The sequence below is a fragment of the Strigops habroptila genome, chromosome 2 (assembly GCF_004027225.2).
Source record: "Strigops habroptila isolate Jane chromosome 2, bStrHab1.2.pri, whole genome shotgun sequence".
In the NCBI taxonomy this organism is placed as follows: domain Eukaryota; kingdom Metazoa; phylum Chordata; class Aves; order Psittaciformes; family Psittacidae; genus Strigops; species Strigops habroptila.
In genome coordinates this window covers 29,630,382-29,656,107 of record NC_044278.2, presented here as the reverse complement: position 1 = coordinate 29,656,107, position 25,726 = coordinate 29,630,382, and the positions used below count along the sequence as shown (strand labels likewise).

At 43.5% G+C, this 25,726-nt stretch overlaps 1 protein-coding gene across 1 annotated transcript in view; it reads left to right on the top strand.

Annotated features, from left to right (window-relative positions):
* Window positions 1-25,726, top strand: part of RUNX1 (RUNX family transcription factor 1) — a 172,376-nt gene that overhangs the window by 110,162 nt on the left and 36,488 nt on the right. The window contains exon 5 of the mRNA XM_030477907.1: window positions 8,123-8,227. Coding sequence (XP_030333767.1) covers window positions 8,123-8,227 — 105 coding nt within the window. The remainder of the gene's footprint in view (window positions 1-8,122; window positions 8,228-25,726) is intronic.

Below are 25,726 nucleotides of genomic sequence, written 5' to 3'. Positions count from 1 at the left end.
TCTGCTGCGGAGGCCGGGCACCCCATAGCATCTCATTCCTCCTCTGCTGTAATTATTGTCTCCACCCAAGTTCATAAGAATTTTATAGTGGTTACTGCAGCAACTCCACTTATAGTTAGAGGCTGCTTGGCTTTTCCATTAAAAGGTCTTCCCCCCCATCCCAGTCTTTTAATGCCTTAATCCATTTAGCAAACTTGATCTGCAGGCTTTCAGTCTAAGAAGGCATCCCACCCCAAAAATTCAACTAAAACAGGTCACTTGGGTTGTCTTTCAGAACAGAATGAAAAAGCACCTTTTTTTTATATATTGTCAGACTTTTTTGTAACTCTGGTGCACACACTCGTGCACACGTTTGCATATGCCACCTCCATCACAAAGCTTGAAAGCTGGTATTTACATAGGATTTAGACCTGAGGATACTAAAGTACAAATAATGTTCCTGCCAGCCAAATTCCTGCCACAGCTTAAAATAGTCTCTCTTCTGAAATTAGACAACATCACAATATAGGGGGATTCCTGGTGGTTTTGTGTGTTTGTGAACTCTTGATGGTGACATAGAAAAGTGACTAATGTCTGCGTTAACTACTGGGTGTCACCCTAAGCTGACTATTGTAGGACACACTGTTTTCAGAGATGTCCTTCTTGCCACCTCGGTCCCAAATCTCTTAACCCTATGCCTCTTCTCCTCAGTTAGTTCATTTCATATCCTTTCCCATAGGCTCAAAATTATTCTCCTGCCTGTCTTCTGCTGCAGCTCCCTTCCTGATAAATGGCCATGACCATTTAGTACCCACACCAGGTATCTCCTGCTACTCAACTGCCACTCTTTTTTTCCTCTAAACAGAATAAATTGTGCTTTTGTGGCATCTCTGCTGAAGCACATTCACAGAAAAAATAACATTAAGGTAGCAGAAGTAGTAACCTGAGGGAAGGAGCCCGAAGGAATCCAGCTGAGACTGATGCCTTGTGTCTAACATTTTAGACATGAGCGTTTCAAATGAGTGCATTTTAAATCCAAGTTTCTGAAGTAGAGCAGGGCCACCAGGTGCCTTCCAGGCAACCAGTGGAGCAGCAGCAGCAGTGGCGATTGAGCTTTTACACACATTGTCAGGGAGGGGATTAACACAGAGCCCCCTGCAAGGCTGGAGGAGGCATTGGAGGGTGTCATCATGACAGCGCATGCGACTGGGAAGTGAAACCACCCATCAGCGCAGAAGTGAAACTGGCTGCACACAAACTCTTGTCAAATTAAAATGTAAACATCTGGCCAAAAGGAGAGAGAAAGAGTGTGGCTGATTTAGAGAGCTGAGTTCCACCCTGGCAAATCATGAAATGTTTGTGCAAGGGAGAATCACTCTTCAGAGGGATTCAGGTCAAATACAAAAGGTGTTAGTTGCTACTGTGATGGATAAAAAATATTCAAGCAAATATGGGACTTTGGAATTGACAGTGACACATTTTTGGGATGCTGGCTGCTGGAATTTTTTGTTTATTCCAGCAGGAAGATGTTCTTTTTTTTTTCCGAGGAAAGGGATTTGAACGTTGGTACCATTGTAGCACAGCCAAAGGGTGAGGGAGGCAACTTCAGGACCTGCTACCTGCATGGACATTCTTCCATGCAAAGGGAAACATGTAGCATTGGCAACAGGTCTTGTAGGCTGCCTGGTATACCTGATGACAAGGGGCATGCACAAAACATTGCTCTTTGTCACCAATATGCATCCGCTGGAATAGCTGCTGAGGGCTGGAGTCAGCTTTATTTAAGAGCTGTTAGTTACACCGAGTATAGAACCAACTTCTACATCTGCTTAATTATTTTATGTTCAGAGCTTGCAGACTTAGGGTTATGTTTTTGACAGAGACAGTTTTCAGAAGAGTGTCATGGACTATCCCTATCCAGATAATGGGCTTGAGGTAAAATTCAGTCTTAATGCCTCCTTGGGTTGGCAGCGTCTCTATTAATGTTACTTGATTTCAGTTATGTAATTTTGGTTGCTTAATATAGTTCCTGTGTTGCCTTAGGTTAAATGTACATAGCTTCACCAAAATAATGCCTTGAAATGATTCCACCCCAGACACAACCTTCTTGTAGCCTCCTAGCTCCGGAATCCACAGAGCCGTGGCAGGAGAGGCAGGCTTCTCTGCTGCTCTCCACCACAGCATTTGACTTGTTAGCCAGGAAAAATGTTTGGAGAATGAGCAAGGAGGAGAAGAGAGTGAAGTGCACGTCTTGCTTAACCACTTGGTAGTGCTGCAGGGAGCTGGGAAGGGAAGGGGAGAAGCCAGTGCTAGCCATGCTCCTACAGCAGTGAGTTGCTTTTCCACAACTTACTGCAGAGCAAATTCAGTAGTTCATAGCTGGATCTAAGTTTGTGGCAGGGCCACTTCTGGCCATTGCATGGCAACTTGGCCCCATATAAATCAAGAACAAAACACCTATTGATTTAACGCGATGGAGATTTCATTCTGGGTAAGCAGAGGTTATGTAAACACAGGTATAAGAGCTTCCTGGAGTGAGACACTTGACAGAAATGTTCAAAAGTATACCTTTTATGCTGACCCAGGCTGGCTCAGCAGGAGGCAAGTGGGTGTATTTCCCAAATCTCCAACTTGACACACGCTTACACCACAAAACGTCCGTATGAATACACACACAGATCTCTTGCCTGTGCAACTGATTTGCATGGGCAGTTCTTGCATTTTTTGGGCCATCACTCTGATTTGCTGACATATCCCCATGTTCGCATTTATCTGTTTGGACCGTTGGCCTGTGGCAGTTTTGTAAACCATTCCCAGCATGGCAGCAGATGAGGTGAATAACAGTTTTTTCTCATATTTAAATTCCGTGGTATCTGTGGTGCTGATGGTAAACAAATTATGTTATTTTTTTGATGCTGCTTACCTCAACTGCAGCTTTTTTATAGTGAAGTAGCCACTGGACCAACACAACAAGCAGTTACATTCTGACTGTGTGAAACTGTCATTGGGGGTGAGAGAAAATGGTCACCACCTGGGCACAGAATTTGTGCTTGTGCAATTGGACATGCAACTTGGACACCTACAAAAATATTTCACTTGTATGGTGAGAAGCAGTTATCTAATGAAGCATCAAATTATGCTGGCCCTTCTTGTCCTATTGATTACATTGGAGTATTTAGGGGATTGAGTGATAAGAATGGCAAAATTTGGCCCCAGTGTATAATAATCGACATTTGAGAATGAATATATGAGTGTGTGTATTACATCCTGCCCAGAGATACAGTCAGATATGTTATTAAAATGCAGTATACATCTTCACTTTGGCAGATACCCAGGAAGATGTAGTGAGAAACTGTAAAGATGTATAAAATTGATCATTTAGCATGGTTTAATAAAAGTAAGTACATAAGCACTAAAAAATAGAAGCTGGATTTAAAAAAAAAAAGTATCATAATCTTTCTTACTAGAACCTGGAAGTCTCTCACTAATATAATAGAAATGTCTGTAATATAATTTGTATTGCATTTGTGTATTACATTTCGTATTTTTCCAGCTATACCTTTTGTCCTTGTCAGCACAAGCATTCTTGGCTCCTTTCCTTTTTCATCTTCTTTTTATTTAATAATTTACTGTAACAATTTAGAAAAACAAACAAACAACAAAACAACTCTAATGACACTTCATCAGAATAAATCCGCAAAGCAAAAGATGGTAATTGTAACCACATCATCTGTTGGCCTCCCTTTCTTCTCCCCCTCCACAGGCAAACTTCTGAAGCTTTAATTCATCTTTTCTGCCCTCATTTGGATGAACCTTCATAAATGGAATCAATGGCTCTTTTTGCCTGAGAAAGGTGGATTAAAATGAAGTGATAGATTCAGGATGTGGCCTCCCTTCCCTAAGGCGTGCCTGCTGTCACTGCGCTTTGCATTTGCACATGCAGCCACTTTTAAGAGCGCCTTCCCTCCTCCAGATCCATCTGGTCATGACACTGCTCAGAGATGACTAAATCAGCACACAGGAGCTTCATGTGACCATGTTGTCACTTGGGATTCATTTTTTCCCCCTTGGTTCCTCTCAAACATTCCCAGGGGCCACAACTTACAAGCCTATTGCTCCCTCTAGAGCCTTTCAGTGCTGTTGTGGGGGACCACTTAAATAATGTCTCATCATGCTAGATGTGAACTCACTGCTCGTTTTGCTTCCATCCTCTGTCAGATGGGATGCAGACTGAATGCAAACTTGAGGTTCCTGTACTGCAGTGTAGTGCACAGGCACAATACCTTCAAATGCTTGGGTGTTAAAAACTGATCTTCACCTTTTGCTGGTCCAGGAACAGTATCGCTGAGCAAGTGCTGGCAGACAACATTATGCTTTGTGCTTCCTCTTCAGTTCTTGCAGCTTTGCACAGCATCAGGGAATCTTGTGAGCAATCCTGTAAAGTCATGAGCTCGGGACAACTGGTTTAATCCATCTGACTTCGGCTGTCAAATCAGCAGTGACTTCTGAGGCCTTTTTTGGTAGTACAGCCTCTAGCAAACCCAGAGTCAACAGGTATCATTTCAAAAGTCAGTATTGTATTTTGACCAGAAACACTACTGCTTTCATTATTTTTTCTAGAATGGTTCTGACCTTAATGCTCTTGTAAAAATAAACATTACGAAGAATTTTTCCCACTCTATTTGTGAGGGAAGACTTGATGGAAGCAGTAAGTCTTGTGCTCTGCCCGTACGTGTATGAGGGTAGGCTTGATGTCTGTGGGAAGGGTTTCCAAAGGCAGAGCCCTGTCCCACATCTGGAGAATTTAATCCTTGTGCTCATGAGGTGCTATGTGCCTAAAATTAGGAACTGCCAGGCATAGTTACAGAAACAGCAACAATCTCTGAAGTGACTCTTGCACTCCAGTGAGGCACAGATTGACACTGACATCACCCGTCAGCCCTCACACCATCGGCAAACATTCCCATGATGACACAGTAGTTATTTGCTTCAGTATACTGAGGGATGCACCATAGACCCAAGCTAATTTGTGCATGTTTTCTGTAGATTCATGGGGCTGTTTAACCCAGAGGGTTTCAGATTTTGATGTTAGCTCATGAAGGGCTTTGTGCCGTCTTGCTGAGACTGCTAGGACATCATCAAATTGCCATAATGACTATTGGAGGCATCCAAACAGGCCAGTGTTTCAGAATGCTGCCTTGGGGTGTTTGGTCGCTCTTTACAGTCACTAGAGAGGTTAGTCCATCACTTAGGCTGTTTTGGTGGCACACAGCCCTTCCTGAGTTGAGCAGAAACTAAGTGCTCAGTGTAGGTCTTCTATCAATAGTTACAAGGCCCACTTACTTAGGCATCGGAAATCATGGCATATAATACAGGCTGCAGTGCTAGGGAGACTGAATACAGCCTCCACTGACTAATGTGGTATAACTTCAACCAGTTTAGTCTGCTGCACGTTGCATATGTATGTGTGTGTGTATATGCATTGCGCTTGTGTGTAAGTGTATTATGCAAGAGCATGTTGAAAATAAAAATCTGTATCATGGCTGTATCATAATACATAAAAGCAAGGAGGAGACATTTACAGTTCTGCTGTCATCCCAAAACAGGTATATCCATAAAACACAGATTTCACTAACAATACCTCTAATTTTAATCTGCCTTTGTCAACCAGACACATAAAGGATGAATAATGTAGAAGCTATGAATAAAAGTGATAAAACCACTTAACAAAGCTAAATGTAAATGAAACAGAATAACCAGGGAAAAAACACAGCCGGAATTATTGGTAGGCAGCAATGAGTGACACGTAGGTTTATGGTTATATAGTCCTGTGGTTAACCAGTATGTGGTTAATGAATAGTCTTCTGTCAACAAGAAGTAAGCCGAGTATCTTCCTGCTTTTGCCAACTTGTGTCACAACCATATACAGGCCCTGAGATCTAGTCTGTTCTGTAGAAAATCTTGAAAGTAACTTCACCTCCCTCTTCTTTATTCTCTATTCTTGTAGACTGGTAATGTGGCCACATTTTACTACATTTCACCACTGTTATAATTTTATACTGCATTTCTTTTCTATCTGGAAAATCAATCCACAACTTCTAAAGAAATAAATGGACTACATATTCTAGCAGAACAGCAGAAACACCTTACCTAATGCATCAGCAGTTGTCAAAAAAAAACCAACTACCAAACAAGCCAAAACCGCAAATGGGAAGCAAGGTGGAAATACCGCAGATTAGTAAAAAGAATAAAGCATATTTTCAAAGTCTCTTTCAGTCTTAGTGATCTAGGTGTTGTATATAATGATACAGATAAAATATTTCTGGAAATAAGCTATTTTTGGTATTTAAAGAATGTCAAGGACACAGACATCCTTGGTCTGGGTAGACATGGGACCCAAGAGCTGAGGGACAAAGGCCCTGAGACAGGGATCTGAAATGACTTTTGCTTCTGTTGCAGTTCTTTCCATCTCAGGGACTGCTTTCTATTGAGGATGTGGAGGTGGGAAGAGACTGACCTGGGATTTGCAAGGCTTGTGTTTCAGCTTCTGTTTTGTCAGGACTGTGATTCAGGATTATAGTTGGATTTAGTTGCAGCAGCCAGTGGTTAGCATCGCTGGCCGCAGGCTTCCTGTGAGATTGTGGCCAAGACACTTTATCTCTCCACAGTTCTTCATCCACAGAGAGGGGAGAATACCTCCCTAATTCTCAGGGATGTGATGAGGACAGTTTCCAGTAACTGCTATGTGTGTGTGCTCGTTGTGATGTTGATGCAGACCATTAGCACCAAAAGTCGGAACTGCATTAAGAGACGTATTGAATTGCAAGTTAGTGTGCATGGGGTGGGGGTAGGGGAAATATTGCTGCTAGAGGCAGGCATTTATATTTACACTTATATTTAAATTTGTATTTATTTATATAGACAAACAAAGCAAACAATAAAAATGTAAAGTCTTAAAAGAGAAGGAACTCAGCACTCAGGAGGGCTGGAACCAAGTGGTAAAGTGAAGCAGGCTGATCGGTATGGGAAAGCTCACACAGTGTGTACCCGAAGGAGGAGAACCTTAATTTTCTCACAATAGTTCCTGGTTATCTAACTTGGGGTGATGTCCCTTGATGTCTCTTACTGATAAGCAAGATTCCTGTCGGTATCCGAGTCCTCTGTGATAGATAACTGTGCTCAGATAACTGTGCTAAACCTGCTGACGCGCAATGTTTGTATTGTTGTCCAGGCCAAAGCCACAATGAATGCATGTATGAGGTCTTATCAGAGATGCAGAATGTTACTTTTGTTATTTAAAAAAGGCCTGAAGTAAATGCTGGCATTTCCCAAAAGCACATCCAGGGATAGCAGGATCTGAAGACATTGCAGTCACAAGGGGATGCAAAACCCTCCCCAGCAGCCGTCAAAATGAGTACTTTTCTCAACTTAGAGCCATGGCATGCACATAACAATTTTGAAAAGGCCTTCACAGTTTTCTTACTGAATAATAAAGCAACTAAGCATAATGCTCTGCTATGTCTTCATAAAATGTTTTAATTCTCTGTGGACAAGCTGTAGGGATTTTTTTTTTTCCATTCTCTTGTTTCTTGGCATTGTGGTAGCCAATTATTTTTAAAGGATTCTGGTTTGCAATATGGAATTGATCTAACACTAGCTTCAACCACAAAGTGTGGGATTTTATAATCTGCCTAGGGGATATGAGCACCCAGTTCTCTTTAATTTTAACAAGCGCTGTTGATCAGATTCCCATGGCAGTTTTGGAAGAGTCAGCCACGATTTCTAAGCCTCTCTGAACTAACACCCTGTAGAAAGTACAGATAACGTACCAGCAGTCATGTAGATCAGATAAACTCTAACTGTTAGGGGGTAACCTCCTTTTTTACAAACAAAGTGTAGATCATTTAAATAGAAATTAATTTTTTTTTTTCCTGAAAGCTTTGAGTAGTTGCCACAGAGGGAATGCATCCAGCACCAGGCAGTTGTGGGGTTATACATCCGGCTCTCTGGGCACATATCTGTCTTAAGTTACAGACAGTTGAAGTGTGTTAGTGCCATTTGATGTGTTCGAGTGCTAACTGAAATGAGGAGTACACCTTTTCCCTAAACATGTGCTCAGTAATCGTCTTCTTTCCTGTTCTAGGGAAAAGCTTCACACTGACTATCACGGTCTTCACAAATCCGCCACAAGTAGCCACATACCACAGAGCCATCAAGATAACCGTGGACGGACCTCGCGAACCCCGAAGTAAGTGAGCTAATGACAGCATTTGCAGAAGACCAAGTTGATGGTTTAGTGTAGGGGTTCATCACCAGCCTCATGAAATGCAGCAATACCCAGTGCATGTGGAGCAGTGGGTATGTTTTAAGCCAAGACTGTTGTATGAATGGTTTTAATTACGGCTTCCCGAAGCCTTGTTTTTCACGGGTGTCCAGCTGATCTAGAATATGATTTGCATTGCATTTCTAAAGCATTTACCCAGGGATATCTTGGATCATACCCAAAAGCTGACAGAAGGGATGCTGGTAAAAGGTGGGCAGCATATACCTTCTTATGCATCATTTCTTGCTAGTCTTGCCTTTCAAATGTTAAGAGGATTTTAAAGCATTGGAAACCAATATGTCATTGATCTAACTTTTCAAGCTCAGCCACCCTGCAAAAATAAATACATGCCTGAGAGAGGACACCTTATTGCTGCCTTGTGGAGTTCACAGTGTAACTCAAGCTGTTGTATAGGTTAGGAGCATCCATTTTCACAGACAATCTTTCCTCTTTTTCTCTTTTTTTTTCCTTAATTTTTTTAAAGATTTAAGTACAAGGAGGAGATGAATGTTTGATATCTCCAGGGGAATACCTGCATCTTTCTCACAGGTGGTTGTTTTGTTCTGGTGGCAAGGGCAGGCTGTTTTGTCTGCAGGGTGAAGTGAGGGTGGAGCAGATGGGCAGGTATAGATGCTTCTGCAGCACATGCGCTGCCTGTTACCAGAGGCAATCATTAACCTCAGTCACTAGCCCGAATGGGACATTTTCATATTTTTATCAAAATGCCCTGATGTAAATTGAGGTTTGTGGTTAGCTTCTTGCACTACCCCTGCACATTTGGCACAAGTTCTGGCTGTTGCTTAAGTGGAATCATCCCTGGAGAAGAGAGCAGCAGGATTCAAACACCCACTAGAGAATGAGACTCACAGCTTGGGGTTGCTTAACTGGGAAGGGATTCGTGGGGGAGAAAATAAAGGTCTGAAACTTCAACTAAAATAGCTTAGAAAACTCATGTCTTGCCTGTGCATTTTCTTCTTGAGCCTTCGTTTGTCTGAGTTGCATCATGATGTTGCATGCATTTAGTGGAAATATCTAAGCTATACTTTCTGGATTTGAGTCCAGAATTTAAAATAAATACTACTGTCAGGGTAAGGCTTCTTATTTAGTTTGAATTTATTTTTTTGGAAAATTGTGGCTGAATTGTCCATGAAAAATACCTCTGGTGAACCAGGCAGCTGCGCACATAGAAAAAGATATTTGTATATGCAAGTTCCAGCTTTGCATATGCAATTAACCTGAGCATGTACATAGTTTGCAGACAACAAATAAGCTTTAGTTTTTTGAACATGAGTCTGGTAGAATGGTAAGAAACAAAATCATCCTGCAGGCAGACCTACTGTTTTAAATCAATTCCTCAGTTGGTGTAATAGTTAATATTTAATAAGATGCTACATTTTAAAAAGGAGGTAGGGATACAATACATACTGAAGCAACATACGTATCTCCCCAACTCAAATGTACGTGAAAGCTTCCTTGTAAATGATTTCACTTTGTCGTAGGCAAATCAGCTGCATAGTGGAGGAGGCTTTTTGCGTGTCAGGGGAAGAGGTCAGACTCCCCTCTCAGCAGGAATGCACAGCTCCTTTTATCACCAAGTCATTCATGACGCAGCGTGGAAGGGATTATGCTCTTTTCATTTTTAAGTGGGCCGCAAAGTCCTTCGGTCTGACTTCTCACGAAGGGTTTCTGAATCTCGGCGGCTGTTGCAATCTGTCTGGTATCTCTTCTTCATACATCTGACAGATACAGGCTGGCCTGACAAGACACACCACAGGCGGTGAAGGAAAAAAGAAGTGCATTCCCCATTCTGAGACAGTTCTGGAGGGTTGGGGCTGTTCATTTATTTCTCTGTACTCTCGCTTGGTGGGTGTATCCTATTTTGCATCAGTTCAATTAGATCACAGGCTACACGTGTAACCTGTACAAAAATAGATTACAAGGCTATTACCTCCGCAACTCACACACAAGATTTGTGGTTAGACTTATCAAAACATGCATGCTGTGTACTGAAGGGATTTAAAATATCAGCCTTCTTGCATTGAGACTAGAATCAGAATAAAAACTGCTGGAGTGTTTCTGGTTTCAGAGATCAGTATTTGGGAATGCTCATGCTTACAGATCCATGCCTCACTTGCTTGAGTTGAAGGAATTACAGAAGTACCCAGGTGTATTTTCTAAGGTGTCCTGATTCAAAAGAAATCTGCAGAAGAGAGTAAGGGGAACAAAATTAGATACTGCTGTCTTACAGAGATCTAGAAAAAATATGCCACCAAAACCAACTCCAGCAACAGTTTTGATTCATTTACTACATGTTTATAGTGATTCTCAGATAGCCTGCATTCTCGTGAGTGTCTGCATTCTCTGTGGAAAATGCTGGAAGGTAAGGGGCCATTTTTGAAGGTGGATACCATTTGGGACAACAGTCAGAGCTTCACACCACAACGATTTTTATTGAACTTTACAGGACATAGAAATACCTTTTTTTTAAATAACCCTAAGATTGATTAACTGGAGAAATAACAGAAACATTTTCTTTTGTCTTCAGAGAATGTCAGATCAAGAGCAGTTTCTGAGCAAGTATTAGATGGATTTTCAGAGTGGTGGGGTTTTCTAATGCACAAGGACAGCCTCTTCAACTAGGCACACTCAGGGAAAAGACTTCAAAAAGTAATATAAAGCAGGATTTGAAACCATTTTTGGAAAACAGAAAAATACCCAAACCAAAGGCTCCAAAAGCAAATACTCAAAGCACAGGCTTTTTGGCTCACTGGGTTATGTGGAGATGTCACGATAGGTGATAACACGGTGTGTATGATCACACATGCCACCATCACCCTGCACAAAGGCCTGCAGACTTTGGGTTCTTGCACGTCTCACTGTACATTTGGTCAGGGTTACTGTGATGGCTGGGTCTTTGCCCAGCAGCATATTTGCCTATGTAACTACCAGATTTGCATTTACAATTGTGATAATTACTTGTGCATAGGACTTACACCATTGTCCTTTTTATGCCACTGAATTTCTGGCTGTGCCTATCCAGACTATACTTCTCATCAGATTGTCATGGCTTGCAGAGAGAGCCAAGGTACTTAAGAATCTGGCTCTTCCTCCACTGCTTTCATTATGTATTTTTAAAAACTCTTTTGAACTTAGCATTTTTATTCCACAGCTCTGAATAAATGCTTATTTTCATATATATGTTTTTTTTATATATATAAAAAGAAATAATACTGCACTGTCAGGGAGAAGGGCAAGATGACCTAACCCATCATTTTCTTCTCCAACTTCTATGATTCTATGATTCATAAAGCAATTTATGTTTTTATGAGCTAAGTCCATGGGGAAAATCATTAGCAGTAACCAGATCAAGAGTAGTGCTCCTGATGAAAATACTTTTGGTTAGGAAACTTGGTAGAAATAGTATGACTCTTAAATTAAATATTTCCCTTAGGCCATTTGACCTACTGTGTACATCTGCTGAAAAATTAGGTTTTTCTTCTTTTGACTGCTTCTTTCTGTTTTTCTCATTGAATTGTTTTAACCTACATAGCTCTGAAAGATTTGCTAATGGACCAGGTGCCTGAAAATGGCGCAGAATGAAAAGGCTACATGGATTTAACCCCAGTGGGCCTGAGATGTTGAAGGTTAAGCTGGACATTAAATGTGATTATCTTGTATTGGATACGTGGTTTTCCCAAATACTTTTTTGGCATTCATATATCAAAGGGCAGGATGCTGAGAAGCAGAGAGAGAATAATATTGCTGAGCAGGATTTGAGAAGGAGCTTAAAAAGCTATTGGCCCAAGAAGTGCCTTTTTAGGAATGGGAATTTCCTTTTGCCTCCTGGGAAAGGTAGCCGGAGAGGATGCAGGTACATCTTTGGTCAAACACAATTAAGGACACCCTCAGACCCTGATCTGAAGTGATCCCACCTCAATTATAAGGTTCAAGGAAAGCCCATGACCTATAGCTGTTCTGAAGTAGATCTTCAAACACCCCCTTGCCCATCCTGAGGTCTTTTTTAAGGAATCCGAAGGACTGGTGGTGTTAAGTGCACCTGATCTGCCAGTCCTTTCCCCACCCAACCTTTGCCCACAAACTCCCATAACAGCTTCTGAAAGGGGAGTCAGCAGAGCTGGTGGGAGGCCAGCATCCCCTGTCCCATGGCAGAAGCAGGGAATACTGCATGTCAGGCTGGGGAGGAATGATTCCTCTGAGGATTTCATATCACTCCCACCTTCAGCCTTTCATGCAAGGAAAAGCCAAGCTATTCTCAAAAAAAAAAACCCCAACCTTTTTAATCTCAGCTGAAATAATATTAAATGCCTTAATTTCTTGCTTGCTTTCTGCTGCAAGTGCCTTCATCTGTTGGAAACTGTTATACCAACATATACAAACAGTTCAGGAACCATGAAAAAATGAATTATTGTGTTATTGGAAGAGACCCACCATATAAATTTCAGTGATGGCTTATCAGATCCTTCCATTCACCTGACGACTTACAGTGCCTAAAGGTTACTTAGCAGTAAAAAAAAAAAAGTTACTTAGCAGTAGAGGAGAAAGTGGTGCTTACAAGTTGATTGTCCATACAACAGAAATGAACTGGGACTCCTTCTTCCTTTGCTAGCGCTAGCTGCGTGCTCCACAGCACGCCACCCTCTCAGTATCACAACCCAACTTTGCTAATCGCTCTTTAAAATATCTTGGCTAAGGAACTCGCCTCTGAGAGCTTCCAACCTAAATAGACCATGTACAGACAAAAGAAAGGGATGGGCTGCAAGAAAAGGCAACGGTTGTGCACTGACTTCTGGGTCTGTGCCTGTGTGTTTGTGTCGCCGCGTCCTATTGTCTGGGTGACACTGATGTGGGTGGACTAGTGCTTAAATTATGAGCGCACTCTGGGGACATTTGTAGTTGGCTTGTGCAACGGTTATATGCAGGCATGCAGCAGTGGGAGAAGTTACAAAACATCACTAGCTCCAATTCACACAGTGTGGCTTGATGCATTGCTGTCTCTAAATGGGTATGGGTAGGTAAGGGATTGCGTTTGGTTTCCTTCCTGAGAGCATGTGTGTGTCTCAGTGAAGGATGGACGGAGAAGAGCAACTGAATCAATTTAAATAGAATAAAGCAGCGTACTATTGCAGGGGCATGCTTACAAACCAAAGGAGCTGTTTCTAAAAAGGCAGGGCAATCCTAGCAGCCCCCTGGCAGCCAGAGCAGCTCTGCGGTCCCTCAGAGCGGCAAGGGAACAACAGCCTGAAGCATATGTCCTGTGGTTGGACACGTCTCCCCCTGCTATGAAAGCTGTGCATGCCACCAGCCCATTTTTCATAATGAAAGTACACAAAGAGCGAAAGAGCAGAGACCAGTTTGTCCCTTTATGACTTGTGTTTTCTGAAGAAAAGTGAAGAGTGAGGGGGAAATCAGCCTGTTTCCATTATGCATGCAGTTTCACACAACCAGCCTGAATTACTCCAGTGATAGAGCATTGGGCCTTCTGGCTTAGCCCAGGACCGTGTAGCACAGGAGCATCGCATGGCCCAGGACCACCTGAAACTGGATGTTAAAAGTTTGGCTGTAGAACAGGACCAGGGTCGCATGTCTGGATGCAGTCAGCTCTGCAGAGCATCCCCAGGCACATCCACAGCCTTAGGGTCCCCTGTGTCCCAGAAGGACTTCTCTGCACCCCACGTCCCAGCTGTTCAGCAAGCTCCTTCTCCTCCATGAGGGGAAGGTGGAGCAGCCCCCTTGAGGCAGGGGCAGCTCTGTGCTGGGGTTGGCCCCTCACAGTGGCTGGCAGGGCTGGCACAGCAACAGCCTGTTGTCTGAGGTCTCCACATCCCCTCGTTTGGCCAACCCAGGGCTTTCACTGGCCGCAGGAACCTGAAGCAGTGCCCATGCTCTCAAGCAGTTGGTTTCAGATTGGGAGTCATACAGATATACGAGCAGGCACGCTGCCCACAAACTGAAAATATCAGTAAAAGCAAAGACCGGTAGCTGCTGTAACTACCCCAGTGCAAAGATCCCTCAGTGCAAACAAGATCCAGGCAAGACCTGCCTCATGTGGACTTTAACTGGCTAGCAGCTACCCACAACTCCTAAAACCAGCACTGGTTGTTCTCTATCAGATGTGCAAAGGATTATGAAATTTATGTGAATGCTCAGCACTCCCTGGTGTAACAGCAATAAGGGGGGATCCTTTTTGTCCTACTCAATAGGTGGGATGTCAATAGTTTTTTAATACCAGCATCCTTGAGGTTTCGTGGTGAAGACACTTCTTTTCCATATGGAAAAGGTGGAACAGGATTATTTTCCCTGGCATTTCTCAGTATCACTGCTGAGTCACTTAGGAGAGTTGATGTTGGGTGATGTGAGGCAGGGAGTTCATCATTTTAGTTCAATAAAATTGTCAAATATGTGGAATACGAAATCTTGTGTCAAGACTGCTTTTCTGGGAGTGCAGTAGCTCATGTATGTTTGCTTGCCTAGTTATTTGGCTGGGGTTTTTTGAAGATACACAGAAGTGTTGACAGGATAAGCTCCTTCCTTGCATAAAGCAGGTAAACAGGAAACTAGATTTGCTGTGGAGTGGGCTAGAAACAGTGGTAAGACTGGCCCAATCCTATAGAAATTATTCTATAATAATTTTTTGAGTTACTCCTTTTTTGAGTCACTTAATCCCATACAGCTCTTTTTCCACCTGCCTTGAATTATTGTGATTTTAAATTGAGAACAGGTAGGTAGTTATTTTTCATTTCTTACACATTTTTTTGTCTTTGTCAACCTTTTATTTTTGCACTTATTCATTACTTTGTTGCTTACTGGTTGAACAGCAACAAAGACAATGGTGAATATTTTTTAAGTGTTTACCTATATTTGCATGGTGGGAATTTCAAGGGATATAGAGCCTTGGTCTAGCTCTGCTGAAATCAGTGGGCAAGTAGTCTCTAACTGTGGTAAAAGCAGAATTAGATGAATGTGTATTACTTCTGAATATGCTTCCTAAGCAGTCAGTAGGTCTGACTTTCTCCTGTTAACTGCACTTACCTGCAAAGAATTTGTAGCTGCTAAGATTGGCGAACAAGTCTTTGGTGGGGGGGAGGAGGGGAGCATTTTCCATAGAAATATGAAAAAAGACTGTATACATACATGTCACTCATAATTTTGTGTGTGTGTGTGTGTAAAGAAAAGCATTAATATGCAGCACCCTGGTGAGTAGGTTGGCCATAGTGGATGTGACTATATGCTGGTCCCCACCGAAGACCCTAGTTCACTGACATGCCATTCCATCCCTGGAAGTGTTCAAAAACCATGTAGATGAGGCCCTTAGTGACATGGTTTAGTGGTGGACTTGGCAGTCTTGGGATAACGGTTGGACATGATGATTTTAAAGGTCTTTTCCAACCTAGCTGTTTCTGTGAGCTTTTCAGTAGTTAGCTGGTTGTGCTCTGAATCAAAGATTTCTCAGTCTGGACCTTCATCCATCACGTTTCTTCAGCAAGGAAGGACTTTTGAATGGCAGACATTAAATGTAAACGAATGAGAGGTTTGAAGAGGCTGCTGGGGCTTTGCACAACCTGGGGAAGGATGGACTTGCACTTGAAACCCAGCAGTGGAGCCGTATCTGTGGTTTTATGTGTGTCATATATCCCCTCCCCTCCCTAGAAGGGGGTTAGCTAGTGAAGCTGGGCTGTTGGAGCATCGGGTCGGCAATCCCGCTGTCCCTCCAGGGTTGGCCACTGAATGCCTTCTGCACTGCTCTCAGAGAAAGTCTCCTTCAGGAATGTGCTGGAGAGCAGCAGGACCTGACTGCACACAGCCTCTGCAACCCACTTCCTTCCCCCTGCTCTCCAGAGGAGGTGGAAGAGAGGGCCTTCTCTTCCTTAGGCTCCGAAGGGAGCTGGGAGAAAGAAGAGGGAAATTTTCCCCCTGTGTGGAGTGGTCAGATGCTCCCATTTGCTAACCAAGCTTTTAGCAGTGCAGGACCTTTTCTGAAGCTTCTGTTTTTGAGGAGTTGCCTTACTTACTGGCTTACCAAAACAATACTTGTCTAAGAGAAAGGCTGGATGAAGCTGTGTGGCACTTACAGTGAACAGCCCTATTTTCTTTTTGGAATGTAAGTGGCAGAGGTGAAAATCAATTTGTGCTATGGTCCCTCCCAGCTTCTCCTGCCCATGGTTATCAGAAGGTGCAGCAGTTTCCTCCCTGCAAACCCATACAAAAACACTGCAGGTTTTTGCTTCATCTTCTGTCACCATTGTGAAGGATGCAGAAATGATTGTTGCTCTGCATCTCCATTTGTGCCCTTGCTCTTTGCTCGTCTGCTGCAATTGGGAATTGTAATCAGTAAATGCATTTTCTAATTGTGCTAATGATAAATCCTGGTCAGACTGTTCCTGTGTCAGTGCTGCATGGGTCTGTGCAAAGCATGAGGGAGAGCAGGGCTTGAGAGAGGCCATTTCGATTCTGCTTCTGAATCGTAAAAGAAGGAGTTGCCTATTGTGTGAAGGCACAATGTGCTTGTTAATAACCGAAACACATCCCAAAGCAAGGGGAGGATGGAAACATCTCCCCTGCCTTCTTTAATCATGGAATTGATAAGGAACAGCCTGTAAAAATGGGAGGAGACGTGAGAAAGAATTTAAGCAGCCATAAATGAAAAGTTGATATATTTTTGTTCTTTTTTAATAGCAGCTGACCTTTATTCTTCCTCTGAAGAGTGTTGTTGTTTGAGTCCATTAAACACGACATGCACCAGGCCATCTCCCGAAGGCTGACCAGTCCAGAAAAGCCAGGCTGTGTCATAACCTTAGCACATAAAGCTGCAGAAAAATTTAGGCGACAGTGTTGATTTAATTATTAAGGATTCTGTTTGTCTGAGTCTGTCTGCCTCTCCTACTTACACCCTGCATTATGGGCTGTTCTTCATTACCTGCTCTACCTATCTTTGCAATCTAGCCGCAAACAGTTTTGGTTGACCACACCACTTCCCTCTTGAAAGTTAATACTGTTTGACTCATTCTGTACTGCTAACACCAAGCCAAAGAAAACAAGCCAAAGAATAACCTGCTTGTATGCAGTTTGGAAACTTCTCAGAGGCCCTGCTTTCAAAATGCTGTACAGTAGCTTACTATATCTCTCTGCAGCTGCAAAGAAAATGAGGAAAGCAAAAAATGGTTCAAGAATCTAAAATAAAGACTAGGCAGAACCACATGAAATTTATGAGCTTCCAGTGAACTGCAGTCCTGTGTAGGCACAATGGAGCATTAGTACAGAGGAGGGACTGCTTAGTAACTACAGATTAAAATATCCAAACTCATTACTTCCGAAAAAACAGGTATTTTCAACTGTTGTGTGGAAACACCAGTCACCAGACTTGATAAAAGCAAAGGTCTTTAGTTCAAGGGAAGTGTGTAGACCAGATACACACTTTTTAGACAGGAGCAAAGTTTTTTACAAGTCGTTGAAGTCTAAATGGTCAGTATCCATGGGGAGTAAATTTACTTTTGTGTTGCCAAATTCCCTTGGTTTACATAGACAGTGAGCCATAGGACCTGACCTTTAAGTTGCAGGTGCCTTGTTCAACTCTGTCTGAGGCTGAATGATGGAGACCTTTTACTGTTTAGAGATATTTCAGTGGACTGATGAAACAGGTTTCTATCTAAGCTGTGTCTCTGACCTCATACACCGTGATTGCGCAACTCACTTTCCTGTTTGTTTGTCCTCTCCAAGGCACTGCAAAGGTGGCAAAGGTGTCATCCCTCTCTGTTCCCACTCAGCCTGAGGGCGGGGGTGCAGATTCATCCCACCAAAGCTAACATTTGATTAAGGTGCCTGAATCAGGAGCCTGGTCCCCTGTGTTCAGCAGAGAGACAACCTTCTCCCAAAGGCTGCTCAAATGGCAGCTCAGTCCTTGCTGCCTGAGCCTTGTGTTTCTACACATTTTCTTTGGACAGAGGTGTCCTTTTGTGCCTATATTTTTCTTGGTTGCTTGCTGAGCTGTTGGTTGGCTGGTTGTGTCTCATTCTGCACCTACTCTTTCATACATATCTTCAACTAATGATGTCTCAGCCCATGGCCGGAGGGTATTATGGCAGTTTGTACATGTGGGAAGATGCAAACTATAAGGAAACAAAAGAGGCTTTTGGCAATGCGATGCTTAAGTTGGGAGTCATTCAAACTTTCTGAAGGAGTTGGGATTTTTAAAGTATATACATTGACATGGGGGAAAGGGAGAAGAAAGCGAAGGGTATAATTTTGCAGACTAATTTAACTTTCATGAACAACTTCTTCCCTCCGAACTCCTAATGCTCGGTTCCCTTACTTTTACTTCATTGCGATGACCTAATTCCTGGGGTGAACCCACAGAGTAATTGCATTTCCAAGACAGAAATAGAGGGGAGACATATGTCAGATTCATCAGAAGTTTTGGTGGATGCACGGCAAGCAAAATAATAGTGTTTTAAGTGGAAATGTGTTTGTGCATTACTGTTTGTTAGTACAGCACAGGCCTCACCAGCAGGGCTGGGGGAAGAGGAAGCATATTTCCTGCCTCGCAAAAATTGTTGAGATTGCTTTTTCTGGCTGTGGTACCTCAGGGTAGACGTGAGGCTTGTCATATGTTCATCAGGAGGCAGGGAGAGAGCTGGAGGGACCCAGCCCAGAGGAGCCTGGGGTCTTGCAGTTAGCGTGCCAGCCTCCACTTGTCCCTTTTCCTGGGGTCATTCCCCACTCTACTGACACAGCTGGATAGTGAATCAGTGACGAAAAGGGCTCTCCGCTTGCAGTTAGGTCACTCACCTGGAAAATAGGAAACTGAAGTTTGTTTTCTAATATAGACCAGGACAGAGAGGCTTGATCCAGGCTCTCCTGCCTGCTGGGAGAGGGGGATTGTTCTGTGGCAGGACTCCCTCTCATTGCAAATTCTGCTCTATCTAGAGCATCTGTTTGTGTGGGGCTTTTTAAGAAGCTTTTTAAAAAAGAAGAGCTATGGGTTAAAAAAAAAAGAAAAAAAAAAGAAATCTTTCCAAAATTTTGTTTAAGTACTGTTAAAACATGTAGGGAAAAAATACACCATCAGCTCAGGGTGCACGTTGTTACAGTAGGGCCACTACCCCCCAGCAGAGGTGCAAGAAGCTACCTGGGTTTTCCCCCGGGAAAAGTGGAGAGTTACCAGAAAGCAGGGAACCTGCTGCATAAATCACTGTTCACTTTGCTAGTATCACTGGACACTTGTTCAACACGCAGCCAAGTTGGATCACCTGCTGGAAAAATTAAATGCTTAGCAAAGGATTGCACCTGAAACATCCAGTCTGTCTGCAGCTACTCAGAGTAACAAGCAGATTTTTCCACAGAGACACTGAAAGGGTGAGGTTTGCCAGGGAGCTGATAGGAGAAGCACATGTGGAAGGGCTTCCCGTCTCAGTCTGTCTGTGCTTGGTGTTGCTTGGCATTCTGCTTCTCAAGGGCAGCTGGATGTCAGCCTGGTCATCAAGTCACGTAATATCCAGACTCATTCACACATTTCCCAGCACCTCGTGCCCATGGTCAGGTCAGGTCTGATGACCAACTCTGATTCTGCTGGTAATTACAGACGTGGCATGAAAACATTGAGCATAATATCCTGTCTACCACAGTGTTCCTTCTGTCTGGAAAGAAAGTTTGCATTGTAGAGTGCTTAAGAAAAACAGCGGAAAGATACAATTGCTGACGAGTTTACTCAAAGCTCTGGCTACCATCACCATTATTTTTCCTCACCACAGCAATAATATTTTTAGCTGAGGAAGGAGAAAATATCCTACAGTGTCTAATTAATTTTTAGGAATTTTTTACTTATTCTCTTTTTAGCACAATATAAGAGGTTGGTGAGCTCTGATGCTGTCCCGTACTGATCCTTCTAATGCCTGAGTGCAGTATAAGTCTTTTCCAAGTGATGGATGCTAGAGAGGAAACCACTGTACAGATTAGTTTTATTTTCAAGCATGATTTCCTCCAGCCCGGTGGGCTGCTGTGTAGCAATGTTTGGTGCATTATGCTAAGCATGTGCATACATCTCTGCAGGATCAGGTCAGGTCTGTTTGAAAACACATAAAACAGAGTCCTAGAAAAGTTATACTACTTTTGCTGTGCAGATAGGAAATCAAGGAAAAAGAGTGTGCAAAGCATTTTATATCTGGGATATCTGGCGCATAGACAAACATTACTGGTTTATGCCCTTAAGGCACTATTTCTATTGTTAGCAAGAAAAAAATGCTATTTTGCAAGCAGGATAGTTGATGTTCAAGCATTTCCCAGCTTGATAGTAATATAGAAGCACTATATTTTAATTCACTTTTTTTTTACAAGAATATATCATTTTTTGCACTAAAGATAGTGTGCTGGCTTCTCGGAAAAATGTGAAAGAGTGTATTTTCTTCTCATTCTTCACTATGTACAGAATAATTGGATTTATTTTAGCTCCATGGCACAAAACAATGTGTACCACTTTATTAACTGGACACAATGAAACATGGCTTATTTTCTACCCCACTAGAGCTGGAGCCAAACCAAAGTCCTGAACACAAACAGCCCTGAAAAGAGGAGATGCTTGTACTAAGGTCCAACATGGTTTCAAAGCAGCCAGCTTTCATTAAACCAAAACGTTGGGTCTCATCAGTCACTCCCTACTTCGACAAAGTCTGCCAGATGCTGTATTTTCCTTTGTATAATCCACTTTCTGGGTGTGAAATGTTTCCATTTGCACCTGGGAAAAGCGGAGAGAGTGGCAAAGAAAAGAGGGGAAGGTATTCTGTTCCCCTCTGGGAGAGAGGGCTATGCTTAATTAAACTCCCCTTATATTATCGCCATGAAAATACACCCTGCTGATTTTGGGAAGAAAACTCATGGGCAATGCGCATGAAAACCTGTGGTGTTTGTGCTCAGGTCTGCCTCTAGCTGGGATGCTCAGCAGCCATGAGCCACTGAGTCTCCATCAGACGCCTGGTCCCCCAAGCCCAAATCTTTTGCAGGCATTAGTACCTCCCAATGCACCAGCTCCAAATAGTCGGATTTGTGAGTGAATGAGAGCAAGTGACAGAAGAGTGTACTCATCCTGTGAATTGATTGAAAGAGAAGAAAAATGTCCATTAATGCATTCCAGCAGTGTTTACTTGTACAAAGGTCTCGGGTACCACAGGAATTTCAGTAGCTTCAGCTGGCAGAATGAGAGTAGCGATGCCTTTCCTCAGCCTCTGTTTTACCTGTTTCTCCCCCTCTGAACCTGAAAGGCATCTAGTGATACTTACAAACTAGGTTACAATGAAGGTAATGGGAGACCTGTTTCTTTTTCTGCACCAGAAGGCACCCCAATGTGCTGCTGTCATCTCCATGGGGACAGCCATGTTGTGAAACCCAGACCAAGCAAGGATTCCCAATGACTGCCCAATGTATGCAAAAACAGGGGCTGCCAAAGCACTTTGTTCTTGTTGTTTCCACATCCAGAGCCCCAACAAAATGGCTGCGGGCCAAGCTGAGTGCTCCACAGTCTCTTAAAGTCTATAAAACCGCGTTTCCCTCCCATTAAGAGGGAAAGTACTTTCATGTTCCTTTGCCGTAAAAGTATCGGGAAAGCTAATGTTTTCTCTGCACTCCTTGTTTAATATTCTGTGTAAAAAAGTCTTCCTGACCTCACTGAGACAGTATTTGAAAGGGATAAAAGAAAAAAAGTCCAAAAGCCCCCAAACTGTGAGGTTTAGCCAAGCAGGCTGGATGTCCTATTTATTCCATTGTCTGACCCTGCAACCCAAGGGAAGCAAATGCTGCCCTTTTCTTTCCTCTGCTAGTACCTGCAGATTGATGCTTGTCAAAAACCATGGGGCAAAGGGAAAAACCATCAGGGAAAAAAGGCAGTGGTACCATTTCATGGCAAGCCAGCTCTCTCTGTGAGCTCTAGGCCAAGGTCTTCTTCATTCAACAGCTGGATGTTTGATTGACTTCCATGAAGTACCATCTGATTTGCAGAAGTGGCAGATCCTTGTGGCCAAACTGCTGGCTCAGCAGAGCCGCACCGGTTACTAAGGGCCTTCCTGGCAATCTTCATCCTGCAACGTGCTGCTCTCTTGGGAAGGGGAAGCCTGGGCTTGTGGTCACCGCGCTGAGCTGGGAGGCCAGCGTCTGCCACAGGGTCACTGACTGGCCACAGGCAAGTCACCTCATTTCTCTGTCATTCAGTTTTCCACCTGTGAAATGGGGGTAATAATAGTCTTGGGCTTTACAGGGCTGAACTGAGGATAACTTGCCTGCTCTTTAAGCAAGGTGTTTAGAGGGTAACTTCAAAGTAAAGCTAATAAATATGAAAATACAAGTCACCCTAGCAAAGCTCTGCCTGTGCATTTATAGTGGCTTGGGAAAACCATTTATATTTGTTAGATTTTTCTGACACAGTTCTTCACTTTCTTATGGCAGACCCTCACGCAAAACAGGTTCTGTGCTGCTACCTGCAGCAGTCAGCAAAGGAGAAGAGGTTAAATAGCTCTACTGATTGGGGCAGGGTGGTAAGAGCCACTTTTGGAGCTACATCTTGAGGTGACAATATTTCTTGGCATTGATTCTAAGTAGATCCCTCCAAAAATTACAATGTGTGGACAAAAGCAACAACAGAGCTCCCCTGAGCAGGAACCTGTTGGCACTGATCTTTCTTCCCTGAATGCATTGGCACAAGTGGGATTTCTACAAGCCCAAGGGATGAGACAGATCTTGGGTGTGCTGATGCACCACTGCTACTCCAAGGCTATGGAGGAGGCCCTGTCCAGGAGGCTGCTAGCTGACACACCCCCTTCAGTGCCCAAAATTCAGCAGGGCTGGGTGGGGGGATCCAGGAGTTTCCCTCTGTGGATGAGCAGTGCAGAGGCAGGCAGAGATTCTCCCATCAGCCCAGAGGGAGCTGGCCTGGGAACAGGGTGTCCTGCGGTGACCTTGGGAGGATGCTGTGCTTGGGTTAATGTGCCCTGCTCGCTGCCTGCTCTCTGGTTTGTTTAGAGTGAGCACAAATTTGCCTGCCCTGCCCGGCGTCGTGTGCCAGCTCAACACAGATTTAGTGCCTGAGCTAGTTTCAAAGCAGGAAAGTTAATCCTGCCCCAGCAGCCTTAATGCAGCCCTTGTCCTGTTGGCTTCAGGAGGAACCGCTCACCTCCATGCAAGGTTGCAAGCACACAGGCTTGTGCTTCTGGGATGCTTGGTTTCACGCCAGGCAGGCAAAACTCCGGATGCTGGGAGGGCAGCACCAGAGAGGTAGGAGGAGAAGGCAGGGTAGCAGGGGGTCAAACTTGGCGTTGATGCACTCACTTGAAAGCAGAAGATGTCTGAGTGAAATTTGAAATTAGGAATAAATTACACTGGGGGGAAGGATTTGGAAGGATCTGACTCTTGGCTCTGCAAGCCCAAGATCAGCCTGCTGAAGCTTAAAATAATCCAAATGTATGAGGTATTTTACACTTCATGTATGACTCTGCATGTTTGCATTCAAGCCCAGGGTCAGGAGCCCAAGGCTTGAGGCAGCATCCAGCCATCTAGCTTTGCATTGCTGACAGATGAAGCGTTTGCTCTTGACCAACCAGAATGTCAGATAAAAGTCTTTTTCATCTTTCTTCACTTCTCCCTTCCTTTTTTCCTTTTTTTTTCTTTTCGGAAGCCCTAATGGGTCTCTTTAATGATGAAACCACTACTATATAGTATGTCTTTTTGTATTTTAATTCCCTCCCCCCCCTTTGGGATAATTTACAGCACAGTGTGGAATCTGAGACAGTTCAAGCTGTGCCAAAGGGCCTGGCAACAGGAAGAAACGCCAAGCCACTGCGATTTGGAACCATAATACAAGTTATAAAATTTAATTTTAGAAATGCAGCTACTGAGAACTGCTTTTAAATGTACATTTTCCTTTTAGTGCATAAAATGGTCCTGTGTCTCGTTTGAGCTGTTAGGGCAGCTTGAAAGAGTGCTCTGTAGAGTAAGGGGCATACAGAGCGCTCCAGCGATCTTTTGCTGCTTACTCACCAATACTCAAAATTGGAAGCTGGATGTTTATGAATGTTTATGTATTAAATACTATGGGGATGTGTGGAATAGGGCACGGTGGATTATTTTTAGGAATTTTGTGCCAGTCTGTTTTACTGTTGTAGCCATGCGTTGAGAAAAGACTCAACATAGGAACAGCGCTGGTCACCTCCTTGCAGGGGGGCTGGAGATGTAAAGAAAGCTGCAGGAGGCAACTCTTCATGCCAAGAAAATGAAAATTGGGAGCAGATAGACAGTAGACTATGGTATTCAGCAGAAACCAAGGATGATGCCACCTTCTTCAAGGGAACAAGGAGAAAAAAAGATGTTTGATCTCTGGGCTAGAGATCTGACATGAATTCCCGTCAGGGTAACGGTGTCCTATGGGAGGAAGGGGAAGGGAGACAAGACATCCTTTTTGCATGCTCTGTGTGCTATCTTTGTGGTTACAGGTTGACACACAAAAGATCCCAGTGCAGAGAACAGCCGTAGGCAACAGTCAGAAATGCATTATCTTAGTCCTTGAGTACTGCTCACTGCTGCTAGCTAAGGCCTATCTAGAAACCAGCCCTGCCCAGGATGGGATGTCTCTGCTCTTCCAGCTGAACCTGGACGTGCCCTGATACCGCGCTGGAGCTGGGCCTCTCCAGCGCCTTCCTGCTCCTTCCCAGCCCCACGGGGACGCAGCACCATAGCTTCATGGGGACCATGCTCCAGGGGCTGCCCTGGGGAGTGCTGGACCCTCTAACTCCTGCGTGGCCATGACCAAGTCTGTTGTGCACTGGCCGATGCTGTGATGTCAGCATCTATGGTCTTATAGTCAGATATCTGGTGGGACCTTACGTTTCTGAAGCTCCTGATGCCACTAAGAGAAACTTCATTACTCCAGTTTCAATTCTGCCAGCTTCTGGTGTTTCTTTCCTGTTTCTGTCTGTAAATCCATTGCAAAAGGATCAAAAACTTCTGGTTTGTTATTTTATAGCCCCATAGTACTTATCAAATTATGGTCCCTTAGGACAATCTGGGACTGAATTTTTAGAGGAGTTATCCCAGTGCAGGTTTAGCACAGGGACCACTCAATGTTTTCTCCTTTTATGCATCCCCACAGACGGTGCTCCTTTTAGAAACACCTCCTGTCCCAGTGTGAGGTGTAAGAAGGCACTGCAATTTCAGTGGATCTGGTCCTTCACACTAGACCTCTCAATACGGTTACAATGCATGACTTGCTTGTGTCACCTGTTCTTGCAAAGAGGTGGTTTCAGTTTAGTTTCGGACAGCCGCTAGCCGGTTAGGTACTTTGCCAGTGGATGAGGGGTATAAAAAAACAGAAAACAACAGGGAAAAAAAAAAAAGTCAACAGACCTCATGTGTCAGTGAGATTTTCTGATCTTT